Source organism: Uloborus diversus, chromosome 5, assembly GCF_026930045.1.
Source record: "Uloborus diversus isolate 005 chromosome 5, Udiv.v.3.1, whole genome shotgun sequence".
Classification (NCBI taxonomy): Eukaryota; Metazoa; Arthropoda; class Arachnida; order Araneae; family Uloboridae; genus Uloborus; species Uloborus diversus.
Window position 1 is genome coordinate 38,136,509 of NC_072735.1, and position 23,733 is coordinate 38,160,241.

The window sequence follows — 23,733 nt, forward strand, 5'->3', positions numbered from 1 at the left end:
TAAAAAAATTATTCCCCCCCCCCTACAAATTCTTAATAATTATTGTCACGAGTGTCATTGTAATGGTTTTATAATTATTATTGATGATTATCTTGAGATTACAATGAATATTCCTTAAAATGATTTGTTCTTAGTGAATTTGCAATACATTTTAAACAAACTTAAATTCCCATTTAAAGAGTAATTATAAACTTTAAAAGGTAAAAGGGTAATACAATTGTGAATTTGATTTAAATGCACAAGGAATGCCAGTAAGATTTATTCACTCTATTTATTTAAACTGCAGTATGCTTTTTAAAATTTGTTTTAGATGCAATTCTTCGTTTCAAGTGTTTCTCAGTAAGCTTAGAATTGGGCACAATGGATAACCTAAGATATTATAATTACAAAGGAAAAAAATATGCAAATTTTTTTCATGTTCAGAGAATTTTACAACATATTTATTGTCTTACTCATTTATGAACTGGAAACGAAAATTATAAAATATTGTTTAAAAGAAAAGAAAATCATCGGTATTTTATACATTGAAACACATTAGTGGCATTCCTGATGCGCTAATAATTTATTCAGTTTCTCAGATTGGAAATTATGAAAAGATACTTCAGTACTTCCAATCACTTACACGTTTCACTTTGTCCCTGAAAAACTCTCAAAAATCCCATCCCCTTTTACAGCATCCAATGTGTAATCAAAGCATTGTCATGATCTAATTTTTTTTTAAATACATAATTCAATATATTTATTATCATTTAAGTTGTTTTAAACATATTTCCATCTTCAACTAATGTTCTTGTTACCTTGTTAATTTATTTCCAGTAATATTCATCTTCTGTATGAATATTGCTCTGCGTGAATATTTCGTTTCAAAATAGGAAAATTATGTTTAATTAGATGTTTGATATAGCTGGAGATAATATATTTAACCTTTAAGTAGTCGTGTAGTGGTCTATCCCTGCCCACTGTCGTATATTTATTTCGCTCTAGCCCACCACCCTTATATTGGTAATGGGTCCTAGCTTTTGGAAATGTTGTCGGTCATTTAGACCAATAGCAAGACAGCGTAGTCAGGTCCCAACAGTTACTTTTTTTTTAGCGTACATTGTAGGTATTGTGCTTAATTACATACTTTTGTATAGTAACTGGTATCTATTGTATTAACTTGAGCAAACAATAAAAGAAATCATTCGAAATTCTTTTTCGTCTAACGCATCTCGAGGGCGGGGATAAGACCGAAACACGAGCGCTAACATAATATAAAGACTACACCCGGTTAAAAAAAAAGTATTTCAAATTGAAGGTGTGATTCAAAGTTTAATAATGTATTCGATTTTAACTGTAAGTTCTTTCTAGATTTTGTATAATTTCTGTAATCCACTTAAAACTTGGTTTGCTTAATATCTCAATTGAAGGAAATTGTTTTTTACTATTGAAATAAATGAAATCACAACGAATTAGAACGATCAGTTGGCAAATAAGTATTGTAATATTTGAAAAGGCATGTCAAGATGGAAGCATTAATATTCATGTTATTTTGAGATTATTACATTATTCATATTCCAAGGTTATATGTATGTACACATAGTGCTTTAGTTGGGTGGGAATATTGTTCCCATAAATATTCAATTTGTTATTACAAAAATATTAATAGTTTTGAGTTGATCTATTGTTATTACAATTAAATGCTATAATGAATTGTCACTCATAAGACTTGAATCAGAAATGAACATTCGTGTGCTCAAATTCCTGCATCATTGCTCACAGCTGAATTGTAAGGCTGCAACGACAAGTTCAGATCAGAGCTGAATTTCCAAATAGGCAGAGTAAACAGCTGCTTAGGGCAGAAAATTTTAATTTTTAACTTCCTATTGTGACACATTTTTTTTATTATTAAATCTAGTATTTATTTTCATGCATCTCATGAAAATGAAATTTTTTTTTCAAGCATGATAATAAATAAGTTGAAGATATCTTCATTGAAAACGAAATTTTCAACTCCAAGCAGGCGGTAACTGAATGCAAACAAAAGGCAATCAGGATAAGAACCGAGTTTTTGCTGGGAGTTTTGTTAACATAGTGAAGTTTATCTATTTTTGATTTGATGAATGATTGATGAATATTTTTTCTTTTCTATTATTATTAGTAGTAGTCTTTATTCTTCTCTGTATATTAAGTCTTTGGAGGCCGCTGTAACTGAGTGATAGGTGAAAAAGGTTAGTGGTTCTGAATTCAAGAAACATTCTAAATCATTAACAAAATTCTAAAGGACAAAAGCCTTTTAAAAGATTTTAAAACTTGATACGTATTTTAAAAGTGGACAGTTTTCAAAAATGTAAAGTTTGGACTCTTAGGAGTGAAATCCAGTTCAAATGAAGTTGGACAGAAACATGGAGTTTAGAGGAAACTTGCATAAACACAGTGACATAGAGGAAATCATTCAAATTGTAGGTGAAAAAAATTAATTAATAAATAAACAGGATAAAAATGCTGTTATAAAGAAAAGATTTGTGATGGATGGTTAAAACTGGACACACAATTTTAGAACCCAGTTTTGATCAAAGTAACACTAATCATTTCAAAAAAAAATCAGAGGTTATTATTTTTTTAAATATCTTTTGAGTCAAAAATAACAAATGATGAAAAAACTAAGAAGTTGGTTAATTAAGCCTTAAGATAACTTGAGCTTTATTAATTACTGCTCAATTTTCCCATTTTATTGCTCCAAGTTTAATTCATGCTTTCTTAACACATTGACTGCTAGGGATGAGATAACTTGTCCTCCAGAATTATGCTGTATGCGCTAGGGATGAAATAACTCATCCTCCAGCCAACACGTTGCTATATTTTTTCAGTGGGTTCCATTGGTTTTCTTGGCTGTTCTGCCGCGCAAAGACGAACATTTAGACAAGGTTCAAACATTTTCTGATGCAAGCAGGCGTGCGCGCGATCAAACGAGATAGCGCGTGAGTTTTTTGTGCTGTAGTCTGTGGGTAAATAAAAACGTAAAATGAGCAAACGTGAGTGTATGTCGCTCGAAGATGCAGTGAAATATGTTACTTTATCGGATGATGAACTAGTTGACGATGATGACAGGGACAGTTGCAACTTGAGCGACAGGGAGATTGACAATGAAGAGACTAATTTCACCAACCCTGAGCCTGCTCTTGTAGACCTTCATTGTATGCTGTATTATTCATGAAAAAGTCCAATAAAAATTTTCCTTCAAATTGTTTCAATTAATTAGCTTAGCGCAGGGAGTCCATATATAGGCTGTCGACGACGCAGTCAATGTGTTACGATACCTTTTTATGATAGTTCATCTGCATTGTCATTATTTAAGGAAAAGTTTTAGGACTTCAAAGAGAGAAAGAAAAGGTTAGAATATGAGAAAATTATAAATAATTATCTCAATTTATTTATAAACAAATGTATATTACTTAAAATGGTTTTTAGTAAATCACTATAAAACCTGCCCTGGACCAATAATAGGGCATATGAGAGCATATGAGAATGATAAACATACAAAAGCAAAATAATATAAAATGTCATTCCTTCACAAGTTTAATTTTTAATTTAGGGAACATACTGTTTTAGAGGCTTTATTTGGGTTTTAAAGTCGAGGTAAGTTAGCTTTTAAGCAAGGGGATAGGCTGCATTCAGCTAAATTCGGTTCTGGTTTTGACCAACTACTAAGCACTACAAAAGCAATGCATGCTTACTGCTTAAGAGTTTCAGCCAATTATACATTATTTGGCAACAAAATACGTAAATATTTTACTTTGCAAGTGTATTTACACCCCCTCTCCCCCAACTAAAGCATTGTATATGTATATATGCTTATACACAATCATATAGTAGAGCAGCAATTATTTAAGATACCAGTCAACAGAAAGATCAATTAACAGTGTTCTAATTAGTAAATTCAAATTTGCATGCCAGTTATAAGTTCTGTTGGCAGCTGCTAGTTCTTTCCTTTTATATGACTCTTGAGCCAAAGAAAACTACAGATTTCTTTTTTGTGAAATTGGTTATATTTACATTGTCAAGTTTCCCTTTTTTGAAGTTGATTGCCTAAAAATAACAATGCTTGCTCTAGTAACTGTGGCTCTACTGTATGAGTGTGTGTTTAAATATATCATTATCCTGGAAAAGAAAATTTTCAAACCAAGGCTTTAAATTAGCAAAGAAACAAATTTTCCTTTCAATGTAAACCCATTTATATTCTGGCTTTAAAAAGTTGAGCTATGAGCTTGGCAATGTTTATCTCATTTTGGGACGTTAGGTGAAAAAGGAACGTGCTATTGGTGCAGACCCCTTGCTATTACACCCAAAAAAAGAAAACATTGTCGAGATCATAGCTCAACTTATTGAAGCCACACTATATGTAATAATAAAGTGTTTTATTATGCTGCCAAAATGTGAGAAACTTAAAAAAAGTATAAGAAATGATACAAGTTCTTTGAATTCAAGTGTGATAATTTTATTTAGAAGGAGTATTTGTAATGAATTTTTGAAATCATGCTTATTACTGAATTAGTATGCAAAAAGATGCTATTAGAATACTGCCCTAGCTAGGTAAATGGTAGTTTTTTTTTTTTTTTCGCCCATTTAAGTATTTTTGTCATTGTATCTTAGTTCAGTTTTAATGTACAAAAATGCTTATTTAGTTTCCACTGAAAATAAAGCATGAAAACTATGTCAAATTTCTCTAAAACTTTTTTTGCAGCTATTGCCATTAACCTGCCCAAATATCTCGTTATTATTGAAAAATTACTCATTATTTTTTTCATGTCATAAAGAATGCTTCCCTTTATTGTGTCACATAGCTAGTTATTAAACTATAAGGTAAGTCATTCTCTTAATTTAACAACAAAATGTTTTTTTATTTCTTCTTCAAATTCAGTTGGACATGCAAATGGAAGATTTTCACAAATATCAACTAGTCACATAAAAGATGAATACTCAGGACTATTTGATATTAGTAAGGCTTTTAATAATGAATTTGTAAATATTTCATTGTTGCTGATTTGTTTTTTACCTAAATGTCTCTCATAGTACTGAAGTGATATTGAAAAAAAAAATCATATCATAATTGAAGAACTTTGTTTACTTAACAATTTAGCAATATTCTAAAATAAATCCTTACCAAGCACATATTTGGTGAATTTTTCAAAAAGCTAAAGCACTTTGATAAATTATAAAACAATAGAAACAAATACTTCAGTATCGCTGATTAATTCAAAAACACAAGATTAGGAGATAGTCTTAATTTTAAGGGTTCAGAAATTATTTAATTTTTGCACTTTAGATACAAAATTAATCATTTTATTTTGACAACCAGCACAAATTAAAAATAATGTTTAGGGACAAATTCTCTTCCGGTTTCTGGATTATGTGCTTGGTTTTAATCTTAATGGAACCCAAATTCTTTTCCAAACTTGCGCTTTAGGGAGACCAAAATGAAAAATGAGCTTTGATGACCACATTTTGTGTAGTTAAATTCAAACTAACCAGCATTGCCAATTAAGCTTCTGATGTAAGGTTTTTAAGGCAGCTACTGTATGTCATAAAATCAATCGGCATTTCAGAGCAAAACTCATCCTTGCTTGTAATAAGTATTGTGTCTATAATGTATATGTGATATCTGCTGTTGTGTGAATATTGTCTCATAAAAAGTTGTATTGTTTCCAGTCAAACTTGAGATTTTATGGAACAGTTTTTGACATTGTTCATCAATAAATTATTGATGGGTTTATAACTGTTTTTGAAGATTTCTCTTTTTTATTCATAACAAACACCATATATGTCCCTAAAAATGGTATTTAATACTTATGACTGTTCAAGCATTCAATTAGTGCAAAAATAACACTGCTAACTTGGCTTTTAAATAGGTTAGAGGTATGTCAATTGTGTAAGAGATAGAATATCTAAACTCCGAAGTACTATTTTGAGAGAGAGACCTTTTTAAAGTGCAGTGTAACTTCAATTTAACGATACATTTCGCTGGTATGGATTTAACTGCTTTGAATATATATGCTCCTTGATTTAACGATACTTTTTCCAGTCCCTTGACAATCGTTAAATTGAGGTTGTACTGTATTAATGATTTATCTACAATTATTTTACGGTTCTCATTCTAGAATGACATGAGAAAATGATCATGTTTTAAATTTAGATTGTCTTCTGTACAATCTCTTTAAAAAAATTATTTCCATGATTTTTTTGAATCGCTATTTGTGATCCTGATAGTAGAAACAGAACAACACTGCGATACTTGTCACAGATTTTTGAGGAAGTCCAAAGACTATTTCTGAATCGGAAAGATTTTTTTCTTTTGTTTTTTAGCATGAATTTCTCAAATTTAAAACAGAAAAATACAGTTCAAAGTAAAAACAAATGAGCTGATGTGTGCATCACATGACTTCCTTTTACTCCAATTTAATGTCATTTCAACATTACAGGCAATTTTAATGTAATTCATTTGTTTACTCACTAAATGTCACCAAGTTGGCGACAAAACTTGGCGACCAAAAGACTGCTGTTATATCACCAAGTGTCCGCCAAATTATAACACCACTTAAGTTTACATCGAAATTAATGATTTCCCCCAAAAAAGGAGCAAAAGACCCCTTTAGAAACACCTAAATGCAACCAATAGGGGAGGTGCAAACTAGACTCCACAAGAAGTCTACATACCAAATTTCAACTTTCTAGAACTTACCGTTCTTGAGTTATGCCACATACATACATACAAACCTCACGAGAAAATTCGTTGTAATTAACTCTGGAATTGTGATTATGGATATTTCGCGTGTCTATACGTTCTTAGGCACTTATACATGTGTGGTCAAGTTGAAAAAAAACTCAATATTCAATAGGGGGTGAGTAAAATGGAAATTAAGGTCGCTTTTGAGTGAATTTTTTCGCGAATACAATACTTCCTTTTTTGTAAAAGGAAGTAAAAAGGCACCTAAATCTATGCAAGAATCCTCAGTAGCTAAGAGGTCAAAAGCATTTACTCCAGCAGCTGCCTGTGCTCCAGTTTCTTATTTTATTTTAAAGCTTTTTAGCTTTTGTTTCATTTAATTTTTTAATTTACTCATTTTATTTCCAAGCATTCCTTTTTTCCGATTCATAGTAAGTTCTACAACTAATCTACTGCTGATCAACCTTCGCAGACTACTTTTGAGTTTTTTGATCTCAGTCGCAGACAACTGAAAGAAATTCTATTACTGGGTTTGTGATCACAGTATTACATAAAAGTGGCTATTTGATGCTTTATAATGAAACATGGTTAGCAGTGTTCCAAACAAAATCTCAAAGATAAGTAATTTGCTAATCACTCATACTTCACTTTGTCATGAAAAACTCTCAAAAATCCCATCCTCATTTGCAGCATCCAATGTGTAATCAAGGCATTGTTATCTTAAAAAATTTGATATGCATGACTGTCTCTAATAAAGTTGCAATCAAAATCATTATGGCTTTTATGGCCATCTCCCAAATATCAGTATCCAATATTCTCAGAAGATTACACTACACTATGCTACACTAGAACACTACCTATGCAGAAATTTCTTATTTATACCTACAAGGTTCATAATAAGGCCATTTAAATTGATAAAAAAGCAAGCTCATTATAGGTCTAAGAAAAAACCCAGAAACATTTTTAATCTATTGCTTAGCAGGTGAAAAGCACAAAAGGGGTTACAATTATTTTTCCTTATTTCAGGATTTAAGCTGGTTCACTGCATTTCCTTTATAAATGTGTTGAATGAACACGTTCATAAACAATGAATATTAAGTATAACTATCCTCCCAGTTTTGTAAATATCCATTTGTTTCCATCTCTATAATTGTCAATTTTAATGATAAGAGATGTGTCAAAATATATTTTAGAGTCCATCATTTAAATTATCCAATCAAAATGTTCACCTTTATATAGCTCAAAAAAGAACTTCTTTGACATTTTTTTACAAAAATTCCTTTTCTGATTAATCATACACTATAAATGTACATATAAATTCAGACTAAAAATTTTTAAAAAAATATATTTTCAATTTATTCTGCTAAGTCATCACATTTTAAGCTTTTAATATCAATATACAATAAAAAGTGATTAAAATGAGTTCCAAATGAGAAATAATTTCCGCCACCACCTGTAATAATTAACATATCACCATACAGAATGCTTGAATGATTATTTAATACAACTACTTTTTCTGGATTTTGTTCCTAAAAATAAAAGTTAAAAAATGAGATAAAATATTAACAGAAATATTTACTAAAATAATATGGAATTTATATGTATGAATCTAATAAAAATACTGATCTAATATTTAAAAAATATTTATTAAAGTGATCAGGGACTCAGAGCGCAGCTTAGCTGTAATTTCCCTGGAGCTCTAAATTTTCTCATATTCCAGGGCTCCTCTAGTTTTAAATCTTTTTTTTTTTTTTAGTCTCTAAAATTTGTTTCCCAAAATGGTCGATACCGACCCCTTGGGGGTCTATGCAGGCCCATGCCCAGGATTTTGTTTTGGGAGAGGTTTTAGTGTTATGTTTTTCTTTTCATCTTTACCCATATTGTTAGGAAAATATATTAGTCTGTCAAATACACTCTGTAACAAAAAAAAATCGAGGCACCAAGAAGCAATCATCCGATTGCTTTGAAATTTTGTATACATGAATGTTTTGATAAGATATGTAAATGATTAAAATTTGGTGTCCAATGAATGAATAGTTTGAACTCCAGCACATTAAAACTGCGCATCCAGCAGATGTATATAAAGAGCAGTTCTTCAACAGTTGTTACAACTTTCGATTTGATTGCAATTCAGATTACCTTTCAACAACTTAAAAATGCCTCGCCGCGTGGTTCGTCCTCATTACGAGCAACTGTCAGAATTTAAAAGAAGTCGTATCATTGGATTGAAAGAGGCCGGTTGGTCAAATCGGAGAATCGCTCGTCATTTGAGTCAAAGCGAAGTCTAATATTGAACCTGTAGGCATGATCAAATCAATGAATAATTTCTTCTGGAACGAAAAAAATAAAAAAGGCTTCAAGGACCAACAACAGACATGGGTGTCTGTTACTAGAAAAACGAATTTTCTGGGAATGAGTAACAGACATAAATAAAACTCACATTAGAAGTGATTGTGATGATGTGAAAACTTAAAAGAGCATAGTTCAAACATTAAAAATGCCTCCAGCATGCACTCATGTTGACATTTTACAATGCAAAATGATGGTTGAAAACACTCAACTTCTTAACGTAAACAGCTAGCTGCAGCATGAAACACCAGCTAACTTCGAGGTGGCTATTCATAACCTTCCACTACTGCCTTGTAAATACCTACTGACTCATGAAATTCACTCTGATAGCACTAGATGACTGCACCGTATTCATTGGCCACAGCAACATCAGGTTTACCCGCCTAAAATTCTTATTATTTAAATCCAAACTTATGACGATCTGTTACTGGACCCTTGTCTGTTACCATAGATCTTAATATAGAGTAAAGGTGCCTTCTCCCCACTTCTCTCCTCAGAGCGTGCATCAATGTCCCCCGTTGGATATCATGTGATCATGGGACACTCTCACAAGAAACTCTTTCCCTTATCGAAGAGAATCTCTTTTCGCCGCAATCATTAGCACAATTAAGGGAAATTAAAGCATTAAGCCCAATCCCAGAAAAAGGGAACACTCTGTCCCTCACGTAACACCTTATATATTTCATTAAAAGTAATAATTTAAAAAGGTAACAATTTTTTTTTTGCTTAAGAAATCGCAAATGTATTTGTCGTACTTTTGGAAAAAATGTTCTTTATTACCTTTTTTAAGTTATTACTTTTTAATGAAATGCAGGACAAAATAACAGCTTTTTCATGGAATGGTACATTAGATATTTTCCCAATCATAACTTTTGAAGCAGACGCACAAGCTATTAAATTTTTTTTTTCAAGTGCTTTAAATACTAAGTAGAAATAGACGTCTTCAAAAATCTTAAACAAAAATTAACCTTTTAAATTTTGTTTTATTTCAATCAAATTTTTCAAATACAATAAATAGTTTCAGTGCGTGCTTCTTCCACAACTTTTGAAGCCAGTGCAACAATTTAACATAAAACCCTATCTAAAACCATAAAGCACTTAGAAATACAAATGTAAATAGTATCGAATATCAATTAATTTAATAAAATAATATTTACATGTGTTACGCACAAACAATATATTAGTCAAACAAATAACTTTGGTTTGTTCGTGATTCTTAAGCAACTTTTTTTTTAAGTACTCAGAAAATAAATTCATTTGCAATTATAAACTACATGAATGGTCAATTGACTCCCCCCCCCCCCCTCCCCAATTTTTCTTTTCCTTTCGTACCACAGAATATGATAATTCTGACAATTTAAACTTCAGGGTGAAGAAAACTAGTGATTATAGTCCCTTAACAGTATTAATTTTGTTAGTTTTCTGCAGATTGGTCTTTGAATTATTTTCATTGTATGAATTGACTACCTGATACATTCTAACACCTAAATATTTAATAACGATTAATTTTATAAATTTGTTAACGAGAAAATCTGCTGTTTCTATTTCCAACATATGCTCATTTAAATTTAGAAAAATGGAATTCGAAATTTTTCTCATAACTCTTGGGGTCTCATGAGTAACCTTATATTTTTGTGTTTTATTCCCAAAACTTTTTCACATTCTCGATAAACACGCTCTGTTGTTCTTCACAAATGTACATCTTTCAATGGTTGCAATCTTGCAATAAGCTATTGTACTTATATGTGTCCCAAAATCCTTAAATTTTATTAGGCCTATTTTTTGGTTTGTTGTAGTTAAGGGGTTACAGTACCTTTCAAACATTTTTTTTTCTCAATTAGTACTTCTTTGTAACCATAACGTGCATACTTGTTTTGTAATCAATTATTTACTTTCAAAATTTTAGAATATTGCTTACTATTTTTTTAATTCAAAAAATTTAAGAAAATTTCAATTTTTTAAAATTCCTAAGGCTTTTTTTTTTAAACTTATATTAAAAAAACTTTTTGCTAAACGATCACAAACATCATCTCTAAAAATCTGCATTAATTTGCTTTTGTGTTTATTAGAAAATTTTCTGTGATTAATTATGTAAAAAATCGTAATTTTTTTAAAAACAAATATGGTTTTTAAAGGTTTAACATGCTCTAAACATTTGAGTAATTTATAAAATGCTTATCCCATGCACGGTTTTGTTAAATATATTATCCTAACTGCAAAACGTATTACTTTAAAGCTGTATCGTTAATACAAAAAAAGCCTTAGGGACGATATGAAAACACAAAAAAAAAAAAAAGATCATAGAGAAAAATCTATTTTAAGTTTTTCTTTTGTATAAGAATACATAGCGCGCATGACCTAAAACCACTCATAACTTTTCAATATTTGAACAAAAGCAATGAAACTTTTTACCCGTGTTTGGACTGGTTTTTAGTTTTGAAATAAGCAATAAAAATTTTTTTCAACATTTTATCAATTTTGAGGTACTGTAACCCCTTTTAAGACTGCGTTACAGTCGTCGCAGTTCACAACACAGAGTGCACTTGCCGGACAACAAATCCAGCGTAGTCAGAAACATCATTAATATACTGCGTCATGTTAATTGAGATGATTCTGAATTCTCCAAATCGCCATCAAGGGAATCTGAAGAAAAGGCAGCATTTTTCAGGGTTCATACACTTTTGGTTAAAAAAAGTTCCCTGACTTTTCCAGGTTTTCCTGGTTGTTTTTTAGAAAATTCCAGGTTACTCGCTTCATTAAAAATTTAAGTTTAAATAGTAATATTTTCAAAATAATTAAAATTGTTTAAAGTAGCAATGCAGAAGAACTAAAACTTCTCCCCTTAGATTAAAAAAAATAAAAAACTTGGATTTTTTTTCCTTTGTTTTCTTTGTCAAAATTTTAAGTCTTTTTAAAACATTTTGTTCAAAATTGTTTTAATTTGTTTACTATTTGTTGAAAACAGAGTACTTTCAACTTATTTTAGCGTTTTTTTTGATGTCACGCGTAATATTATAGCGTTTTGCTGTAGTCCTGCAGCAACCTTTTAGCATCCACTTTTGGTTTACAATACTTTTTATTTTCTTATAAGTAGGTTACACAAAACATATTGAGCAAAATGCAAAGCTAAATTTTAGTATAAATATGGTTAACTTGTTGCATCAATTGGCATACCATGTAATGCATAGTAACAAAAATCAACATCCGCCGATCATAGGCCAATGCCAATAATCTTTTTTTTTTTTCACATATTAAAGGACGCTTACATTAAAATTTCAAATTTTCTTTTCCAGAAAGCATTAGTTAATTTTCAAAAATTCACAACTTTTTGCACATTTTAATGTTATTTTCAATGTTACTCATTGATATAAACATCCAATTCTGTTTCTGGAAGTTTAAGTCTACTTCCATGTGCAAACGATCAAATATGGCGACAAAGTGAAAAATTTAAAATAATATGTAGATTTTTGGATTTGTAGTATAAAAGTAGTAATAAATAATTAATAATCCTTAAAAGGATACAATAAAAGCAAAATAGTCAGTATTTAGCACATAAGAGTCTAAATCAATTAAAACAAAAAAATGTTATGAAGATTAAATTTTGCATTTTTCCAGAAAATAATTACAAATTGTCCGGAAAAAAAAGGCACAATTTGTGTTGTTTTCAATAGTTTGCATTGCAATTAACATCCAATGCCGTTTTCGGGAACTTAGGCACTTAAAAAGTCTTGTGTACTTCCATCTTGGGAATGACCAAATATGGCGGCTATGCCCAAAAATAAGAAATAACTTTTTTAATTTGTTGCATGAAGACAATTAAAAAATAATTAATCTTCATGAAACTACAATTCATTGAAAAGTTTTTATCACATTTGCGTCTGAGGCAGTGAGGATAAGATTAAGTTTTAAGAACAAAATTTTTCATTTCTCAAGAAAATTATTTTAAATAACAATAGAAAAACAATTTGTAGACCATTTTTTGTTATTTTCATCAGTTTTGAATTAAAGAAAACATCCAATTCTGCTTTGTTTTTAGAAACTTAGGCATTTTAGGATCGTATCTACATCTATCTTGTGAATGACCAAAGATGGCGACTACGTTTCACACGTAGCTAAAATGATTTTCCGACCCAAAAAAAAAAAAAACTATTTTCCCCGATCGACCTTCCCCCATCTACAGGTTGTGCTTCCGAAGCAGTAAATTGGCTTCTCTCCTTTTGAGTTTGTGCATAATTGCTGTTCACCTGATTTTTTTTTCCCTTGGGAACTACTGAGAGCCAAAAACGGCGGCTGCTGAAGATTTTTTGAGTCGCCACTTTTTTCATTGCTTTAAAATTGTTACAATTTTTTTTTAAATACATCGATAAAAATGAAGATTAGATCTCATAAAACCAAATTCCCTGGGAAAAAATTGGGAAAAGAAAAATTTTGGGGACACATTTGGAAAATTCCCTGACATTTTTGACTATGTCATTTTCCATGATAATTCCAAGTTTTCCCGGAGCGTATGAACCCTGAACCGAATAGAATGTTGTGGCAACCCATCTAAAACTTTAGGCAGTAGAAAGAAATGCGTTCCCCTCACTGACTCCATGTAAGAAAATCTTCGCTCTTTTGGCGCATTTTTCGTTGTGAAAAAAAAAAAAACGTTCATTTCTCGATCGCAGTTTTTAAGTGCCAGCGTCGGTTTAGATAAAAATTTACAATTTTTTTCGTGAAATCACAATAAAAACGAAGACTAGATCTCATGGTACTTAATTCCTTGGGAAAAAAAATTTTTGGAGGACAAAATTTGAAAACTCCCTGACTTTTCCCTGACATTTTTGACAGTGTCATTTTCCCTGACAATTCCCGGTTTTCCCGGAATTCCCGGAGCGTACGAACCCTGTTTTTGTTACGCTTCAAATTTAAGCTTAGCATTTGAAGGTTATCAAAATCAGCGCAATTTGAAAAACTGGACTCTTTAATTTCCGTATGAGTGAATATTTTTTTTTTTTTTTTTTTTGGCACTTCGAAATTGTCTGACGATTATTGTTGAATCCCCCTCACAACTACATTGCGCTGAAAAAGGATTCAAGGTGATCCTGAGTAAGCTTATAAGTCATTATGTAGTTTAGAACAGGAAAATTTGGGCACCTACATACTTTTCATATGTTCCCAGCACACTTTTCATAGAAATTAGGAAACCTAAAAATCCAGTTTTTTGCGGACATCCTATAGCAAATTTTCCATCACTTGTTTTTAATAATTTAATATAATGCTAGGCATCTACAGTAAATTGTTTAAAATATTCTTCATTTCGACTCTGCAAGGGACTTTTGTTGCCTTTAGCAAAAAGATTTCTGTTAGTCAGAAAGTCAAATATGTCTTTATTTTTTAATAAAATTGGCACTAGCATCGCATTCATCAAATCCTCTTTCGCTAGAAAAGCTCAGATTCACACAGATAGATTTCTCACATTAGTATAATGAAAATCTTCAGACAATCCCAGACTTTTAACAACGCTTCGCATTGTTATATCGCTGCTGCCCGAAAAGAGGGAGATACGATGTCCCTTGATCACGTGATTCTCGGAAGAACCATGATGACCTCACTTTCTCCGAGCGCAATACGCTGGGCTGTAGGAGAAAACCTATGTATCCCTTTTAAAGATCTATGTCTGTTACTGGTGCCATCATTCTATTGGAGTTTTGATAGAGAGTTGATGGCCTCAGTGAAATTCTTTTACTGGGACGATGCATGTTTAAGAATCTGTTTCAAATAAACCTGAAAATTAAAATTGTCAGTTGGCAGCCAGTACTTTTAATTTGATTTTTTTTTTATTATCATCAGTTATCATTCTATTCAAGGCTTTTTTTAAATTATTATTAAAGCAATATTTTTAGTCACAATGCTGAAATGTTGGGTGCGGATAAAAAGTTCGGCATAGTATGCATGTTTTTACAAAGTGGAAAAAAGGGACAAAAATGAATATTGCTTTAACAATCAATTTTTGGTTATAAAAAATATATATTTAGTGGAATTTTTTATCAAATGAAAAGGACTGAAAAACAATTTTTGTAAAATCCATTACAATTTTTTTAAATGTTCCCTTTTATAACAAGAATTACCAATTAAAATCAGAAACTTAAAATCATGCATAAATCTATAGTAAAATTGCCACAGCCACAGCTTGTTATCTAGGAGCGGAGCTGGGGCAACAAAAAAAATTTCGGTCCCTGCAAGTGATAAAGTTATATAAAATTATCTTTAACACACACCATCTTTGGCAAATTCATGATGAAGAAAAATAACTAATTTAGCTTGAAAGGAAAATATAATCAATATTTAAAACGCCAGTGATTTACTTACTGGATATGAAAACTCTGAAGCCTTTAGTGTGGTTAAATTTATAATGCCAAGCCCAAGGCTGCTGCCAGAATCACAAGTTATGCCTCCAATTAAAAATATATTGTTCTTCCAAATGTGAGATGTATGGGAATATCTAAAGAAAAGGTATAGGTAAAATAGTAAATCATTCTCATATTTTTTAATTCCTTAAGCACTGACATGTTTTGAATGGAGAGAACACATTTTGAGAAAGAATGCGACACATCCAATTCATTATAAGTAATGTTTGAATGCAGAATGATGGATATACAAAAGGCACATTTAAGATACCCACATTAACTTAAATCTAAAATTTAGAATGGGTTAAAACAGTTTTAATTTGAGTTTTAACAATAATTCATTATTATTAGCTAGTTGAAAATATCAATATAGCTAACTTCTTTTGAAAGTCGTAAAATTGTTTGTTTTTATTTGAAAACTTTCTGTCCATATATTTTGCCATTATATGAACTTTTCTTACTAGTTTACAGCCAAAAAAAAAATTTATTTAAACACGTTGGTTGAATAGCAAATATTTAAGGAGCAGAAAATTTTAATAAACAAGCTTCCTATGAAATATGAGATACAAAAAGTATGAGGAGAAGCTCTTGCCCCACTGTGTAAAAAATATTTCAACATTTTGCAAGATTTGCCGACTGATGAGGTTTTAACGTATTGCCAATAGTAGCAAACAATTGAATATAAAACTCGAAAACTATGGAAAACTTATTGGAAAAAAAGTTACTTGCATTAAGAGGTTATTTTTTAAAAATTAGAGGACCAAGGACTTCAAAAAAATATTCTTGATTTAACCTAAAAGGAAACTGAAGAAACCAAACTTTAGTATCAGCAGATACTTCTATTTTATGTGATGGTCTAATGAAAGATTATACAAAAGTTTTTTCTGCAATTCATGGTTTGAATAGCTACTTTTTTCCCCGAAAAAAAGGAGGACCTGCATCTAGTCATAAAAACTGCACATATTGAGATGGAAAAGGGCCAATAAAGGACAAAAGAAATTAAAAATATTATGAAAAGTAAAAAACCTAGATCATGAATTACAAAAATTTCATAAAGAAATTGAAAAATGACCAGGGCATAACAAAAGTTAAAAATACATTTCAAAATGAATTAAAAGATATTTATTAAAAATGAAATTAAGAAAAAATGTTGTTGATTTTTTTTCTTTTCTTTTTTTTTTTTTTAATTAAGAGTTATGCCATTATAAAAGAATAGTCAAACTACAAAATAGTGGAATTTTCCAAATCACACCTCGCTTTAAATCGTCACACCCTACTTCCCAATTGGCACAACATTACTTTTCCCAAAGATTTACTTATTGCATGCAGTACAGTTAGTAGCAAAACATATTTTTGTTTGGGGGCAGATGCAACAGTCTATTACACTTTTTTTTAATTTAACTTTTTGTGGAAACTTTAAGTAACAATGAAAATTTTCGAAAAAAAGCACACATATATGAGGTGGCAGAAGATTCTCATCATTGAGGACAAGATTGTAACAATTAAAATCTTATTCTTATCCTTAATAATCTATCCCTATTTGTGCAATTTTAAAATTGTTACAAAGTTCTAAACTTTTCACACAAATGTAAATATTTTAATAATAAATATTTCATACATTATAGAATAAATATTTATGAAACAATACATCATTGTAAAAACATTTAAAATTGAAACATATAATTTAAAGAAAAATGCAATGAAACTAAAAATTTCCAAATTAATCAAATGTTCAAAGAAAGATTTAAAAAAAAGAAAAGAAAAAAAAATTTATACTATGTACAATAGGGCACTTGATGATTTCATCACATAGTTTCAATAAAACTCTTTTAGATCTAATATTTCCATCAGAGGAACTTTCATAAATGTAAAAATATTCCTTTCAGTTCAGTACTTACCTGGGAAGAAGTCCAGAAACTGTTACTACAGACCACTGATTTGTTTCACAATCTAAAATATGAACTGAGTTAAGAATTGTTTCATCTTCAGACAGTCCACCAATTATGACTACTTTAGAATTATCAAATGATACAGAACTATGAGAATGCCTTGGTGATGGAGTGTTGTTTTGAACAGCTACCTGAAATTTAGCATTTTGATACCTTAGACACAGCATAGAAGTATTCCTTAGAAACAATGCAATAGTGTTCCATTACATCATAAAGATTATTAAATTGCTTCTCAAATAATAAAATACTGAAAAAAAATTTAAGCTGTTTTGCTTTAAAAAAATATTTAAGATATAATTTCCCTCCAAAAAAAATCTTATTACTAACTATCAAATATTAACAAAGATAAATAGACATTTTAAACCAATTTGTCTATTTATCAAACATTTATTAAGACATTTATAAAGACATTTTAAACTAATGTTCATATTCAGAAGGAAAAAAAATGCATTTACTTCAGACCAGCTCCAAGATTTTGTGTTTAGAATAAAGCATTTGTTAGTTACATTTCCTTCTATAGTGCAACCACCAAACACAATGATACATTCAACGCCTAGAATTTAAAAATAAAGCATCAATATATGCACACATATCAGGGTTCGAAAATATACTTTCGAAAATATCCGATATTTTGATATATATCGGATATTTTGATATACAGTAAAACCCCTCTTAACGAATACCCCTCAAAGGCGGACGGACACCCCTCTTATGCGGACAATTTTTAATTCCCCAGCTCCAATGCAAAAAACATTATTAAACCCCTGTCCTGCGGACACCTCTCTATTGTGGACAAGTTCCCTTAGTGTCCACATTAGAGGGATTTTACTGTATATCTGATATTTTCAATTAGCACAAATTAAAGTCTTCAAAATAGTAAATGCATCCTCAAATCACTTTGTTTTCCTGCATATTGTAATTATAATTACAATATGTAGACTTAAAATTAAGGTTTCTTTCATTATTTATATCTAATATTTCATTTTACATTTCTATCAATTTTAATAGTGTTAATTTGGCATTAGCTGCTTTACTCGTTTTTCTTCTGTTAGCTACTTTTAGTTATATGATTCAGAAATAAATAATATGCATTAGTCAGTGCACAGTCATAAGACATTTCCTTTATTTCTGAGCAATGTTTAATATTTAATTAAGCACTTTTAATATGAATTAAAATTTTTATAAAACTAAAAACTTTATGAATATAAAATACAAGTAAAAAAGGAATATATTATATTACTTTGTTATATTAATGATGTATTAATACACCATAAAAATATAGTACATAACTTTTTAGTTATTTTTAATGATAAATTATCAATATTACTATGATTAATGTACTCTTGTATTGAAAATACTGTAGTTGAAAAATAAATATCTAAAATATGAAAATATCATGATATTTTCAAAATAAATATCGGATACATATATCGTGATATATATCATGATATATATCGGCGAACCCTGACACATATATAAGCATTAGATCTTTTAATGTAAATCATTAATATAAAACTTCTTTAAAAAATATTTTTGTGCCACAAAATACCCGGGGGAGTTTAAAAATAAGTTTCCCCTGTTGGTTGTGGTCAGAGTTGTGTATGAAAGCAAAGAATAGAATAAATATGGATGAAAATAGAATTACAGATAAGATAACTTTGTTTTTCCACATAAGTACCAAGGACATTGAGACATTTCTCATATCTCTTGATAAGCTTCAAAAATCCCTCCAGGAAAAACAGGGCTTTGCATATGGGAGAAGAGTTCAACGACTTGTTTGACTTCAGCATTGCTTCCAAAGCGCCTTCCGCCCTGACTCTTCTTCAAAGCCGGAAACAGATAACATCGGGTACTGTCACTTCGTGCCAGATCAGGACTGTATGGCAGAGGGTGCAGGTGCTCCCAACCAAGAGTTGCAATATGGTTTTGCACTCCTTTCCCCAAGTGTGCTTTTGCATTGTCATTCAACCTACCGAATGGTGTATCAGTGTCTTGCTTGTTCACCTGCTGTGTTGCCTTTTGTCCACAGCCATTCAATGCTTCATCCATATGCAAAGCCCTGATGTTTTCCTGGAGGGCTTTTAAAGCCCATTAAGCATTACGACAAATGTCTCAATGTGCTTGGTACTTATGTTGACAAGTACAGTTATGTTGTATCTTTCATATCTCCTTATATTGTTTTACTTTCACCCACACCTCTGCCCACAGTCGCCAGGGGAACTTGTTTTTGACTCACCCTCGTGCAAACACTAAAAGATTGAAATTTTTTTTATGCAAATTATAAAATACATGTTTAAGGTGTGATTTTTGTTCATGCAATATACCGACAGCCTAGTTGTCACATCCAGAGACTTCCTCCAGCTCGGTTATTCTCTATTCCAGACTGATGAGTCCCTAACAAGGACAAAACTGCTGTCTCTGGGTGTGATAACCAAGCTGTCGGTATATTTACATGTAGTTTTGCCTTGACCCAGGCTTAAGGGCAGTAACTTACCTGCTTCATTTTAAAAGTTCATCAAAATTAATACTCTTTTTCTAGTTTTAGTGGATTAAAACATTAATCACAGCAATGAAAATTCTGAACCAGATTACCTCAAATTCAAATCTATGCTTCATATTAAAATTTAAAAATCCTATCCTTCTGCAAAGCGAAATTATGGCAAAAATTGTTTCCAGCAATGAAACTTTTTCTTTCACAAAAATCCACAATTCTACCAGAAAGTTAGTTATAGTAGTAGATCACTTTTTTACTTATAAGAGTAGTTATCTCATATAATACTATAATTTGCACAGAATGCATAACGCTTTTAAATATGGTCTTTGAGAATTCAATTTTAAAATTTATTACTTTGCTATAGCCATTTTGATTAAAACTTTTATTGTTTTGAGGGTCAGTTGCCCCTCTAGCTTAAAAAATCAATGATTTTACAAATATGTAGGTGTCGTTTTTGTTTGTAATTGTAATATCCACTGAGTTTATAAACTCTTTGCCCTAACAGCTGGAAAAATCTGAAAGGACAGACTTATTTACTATATCACATACAATCAGAAATAGGAGTATCTGCATGTTACAAAAGCTGCCAGTAATGATATTAATATAGACCTAAAATTGTCTTTGAGTTTTACTAGAATCAATTCTACTATCCAAAAATTCTTAAATTCATACTCCAAGCTCTGAACATGTAATTTTGAAGGTTTCCCATATACTAACTCACTGTACACATTCTAGCTTTATATGGACATTGTTTTTGAATCAAAAAGAAAAAAAAGCTAACAGCATTTCTAATTTATTCAACAATTAAAAAGTCATGAGAAAACAATAATAAATACCATTGATATTAACAGATGAAGCAGAGTGTCTCCATACTAAGAAAGGCAACATGCATCTCAATTTTACAGTTGCTAATATTTTTGACGGTTCCAGCAAGTCTCCATCATTGAAGAGAACAGAAACAACTTTATTATAGACTTTTCTCGGGCACGAGCGTCCACCAATGATTACAATTTCACCATCTGATAGTCTAGTCATTGTATGGAACATTCTTTTCCCTATTAAAAGAAATTTATTAATGTCAAAGTGAAACAATAAAAATCATTCTTGCCTTTTTACTTTACTTCAAAATATTATATTATTTCTTGCTTACAAGCATGACGCTATCTCGTATTTCTGTAAAATGAACATGTACTCACAACTTTGCTGTAGTACATGGAACAGTGACTGTTTTATAGCATAGGTAACGGGGGTTGTTACCCTTTCCAGGAATCAAAAGCTTTTTTTTATATATATATTATTGAAATTTTACCAAAACAAGAATATTTTTGTAACCTACTTTTTTTCAAAGATGCTTAATATCTTTTAAAAATATGGGGAAGAACAAATATAAGTCAGCTATAAATTAATTATTTCAACATATGTTTGAAAAAATGAACTGAAAATTTGAAGGTTGGTTACATCTCCCACCCCAATAACTTTAGATGGAATAGTTCTGTTTGGATCAAACTGTTTTTCTGTTCGCTCTTGGTCAGAGCAACTCATTCTCATGTTTTAGTTTTGAACAACTTTTCATTCAAATTGAACAATTAAAAAAAATGTAAAACTGTAGCGCCTACAAGCAAATTTAAATTTGTTTAACAGGTGGATTTGTTTGAATCAACTTTAGCAGGAAGAGCTTTTTATGTAGGAAATGTACAAAGAGGTACTTTTTGTTTGACGAGTTTAATATTTTTTTTCAAAATAAATAAATAAATAATAATGAATTCTGAACGTTAACGTGTATGAAAAGAATGCACCCACTCAAGATCAAAATTACGTTTGGAATTAATCAATTTTTAAACATAAAATGTCCAAAACTTATGCTAGAATTTTGTTTACAGAAAATACTTAGTGCTTCTCAATAAGATATAGAAAGAGAAAATTAAAATATTAACCAATAGCAATGCCAACTCGATCAAATCAAAGATTTTTAGAAGCGAGGGGGAAGCTAATGTTTATTTTGTAGAAACAGTATTATTTTTTCAATTTCTAAGAAGGATTTTTTTATTAAGGTCCAAAAATGTTTTCTTTTACCTAAAAAGTCGTCGGGATCTGAAATATTCATATTCCTAACTTGGCCTGTTTCTAAATCACACAGATCAAGGCCACCTAATCGTTGTTGACGTTCATTATGACATCCAAAACCACCAGAGATTATACACGAAGATGACAATGATGACTGAACAATTCGATGACCATATCTAAAAAATAAAATATGCTATCAAAGCAAAGAGATGAAGAAAGAAGTTGCATTTACATAATAATTACGAAACTATGAGAAACTTTAATCATTTTTTGAATGTTCCAGAAAAAAGATTAAATGTTTTCAAATCAAGGTTTGCAGATATGTCCATTTACCAGGACAAGGAACCCTGCTCCACTGTCATGGTCACATGGTGTCCGACAATTTTATTTTGCTGCTTTTAGAAGAAGGCTTATAATCACACCATTTTGCCATCAAAGCAGCAGTTTTGAAAATTTAAGAACAAAGACAGAAACAGCAGATAAGCAAAGTAAGTGACGAAGCGGACACTAAGACTTTTTTGCACGTTCAATTGCGTGACAAAATTAAAGCCGTCTCATTTACAAGCACAGGAATGTATTTACTGATAACCCTTGCTTCAAACTAAACTCTGCATTCGAGAAAGCAGAGGGAAGTGCCATTTCACTGCGTAATCATAATAGGTTTTGATCTTTTTCAACATTCCTTTCTTTTTCTGTTCGAACGTCTGCGCTCCATGTTATTATTAGTTACTCCATGTTTCTAAAAGTCTTTCAGTGTAGCTTTTCAGATTTTGTATTCAGATAAATATCATATGAAAAGAACATAATAAATCATAATATTTTCAAAGTTATGCCATAATGCACAAAGCAGCTATAAAAAGCATTACCTTTACAATAAGAAATGTGTGTAATTGTAACATTATACAAAAAATACTGTAAAAAACTACAATTTTTATTGAAAAAAGAAAAGATGTTTTTTTAAATTGTTTTAAAGCCGACAAAGTGAAAAACATACTTTAAATGTAATTATTTAAATGTACTTGATTCTAAGTTAGATATGATTTAAAGAATAATCAATTGTAAATACTGAGCCTAAGCGCTTCAAATTAAACCATATTCTAAAAATATACAGAAATAATAACAAGTACAAAGGGTATCCAATTACACAAATATAAAGTTATACCTGTGAAGTTTTGAATCTGACTCTTGCATATTCCAGCTGAAGTTTTGTAAAGGGATTTTTTCAAGTAAATAATCTAGATGAAAAGTTATGCAATTTTAAGCATCATTTAATGTTATTACAGATTTTAAAATAGAAAGTATACAGCATGGTACCTTAAACTATAACATTATATTACAACTATCTTAGTTATTTTAAATTTTAAAAATGCTTCACTTATATTTTAAGCTAAATAGTATAAAATTATTTATATTATTCTTGAATCTAATAAAAGAGGATTTTGTCAATTAATTTTTTTTTAATATAATTTCTTCTTTGCAACTTTTAAAATCACATTCTTTAGGAACTTAAGAACTTAGGAAAATCAAAAAATTTCCTATTCCTGAAATAATACGAAATATTCAATATTTAAGATCTTGTATTGTATTTAATAATTAATAAGCATTATTAGTGACATTTTTATTCTTAAAAAATAATTTGCTGCGAACCAATTGAAATAATCTTTAAATATTTTAATGGTTTGCAGCAAAAGAAGGGGAAAGGCTACTCCCCAGAAAGCTTGGTTCTAAGCTGTATTGTCAAATCCTAATATGGTATTATGTAGGCAGCAAACAATTCTTCAATTA

At 30.4% G+C, this 23,733-nt stretch overlaps 1 protein-coding gene across 1 annotated transcript in view; it reads right to left on the bottom strand.

The window, feature by feature from the left end:
- Positions 1–8,058: 8,058 nt before the first annotated feature.
- Positions 8,059–23,733, bottom strand: part of LOC129222546 (tRNA wybutosine-synthesizing protein 4-like) — a 41,419-nt gene continuing 25,744 nt past the window's right edge. Inside the window, exons 11-17 of the mRNA XM_054857059.1 lie at positions 23,111–23,183; positions 21,958–22,124; positions 20,721–20,939; positions 17,846–17,943; positions 17,340–17,521; positions 15,404–15,536; positions 8,059–8,232 (exon numbers count right to left, since the gene is read on the bottom strand). Of these exons, the coding sequence (XP_054713034.1) occupies positions 8,059–8,232; positions 15,404–15,536; positions 17,340–17,521; positions 17,846–17,943; positions 20,721–20,939; positions 21,958–22,124; positions 23,111–23,183 (1,046 nt within the window). The remainder of the gene's footprint in view (positions 8,233–15,403; positions 15,537–17,339; positions 17,522–17,845; positions 17,944–20,720; positions 20,940–21,957; positions 22,125–23,110; positions 23,184–23,733) is intronic.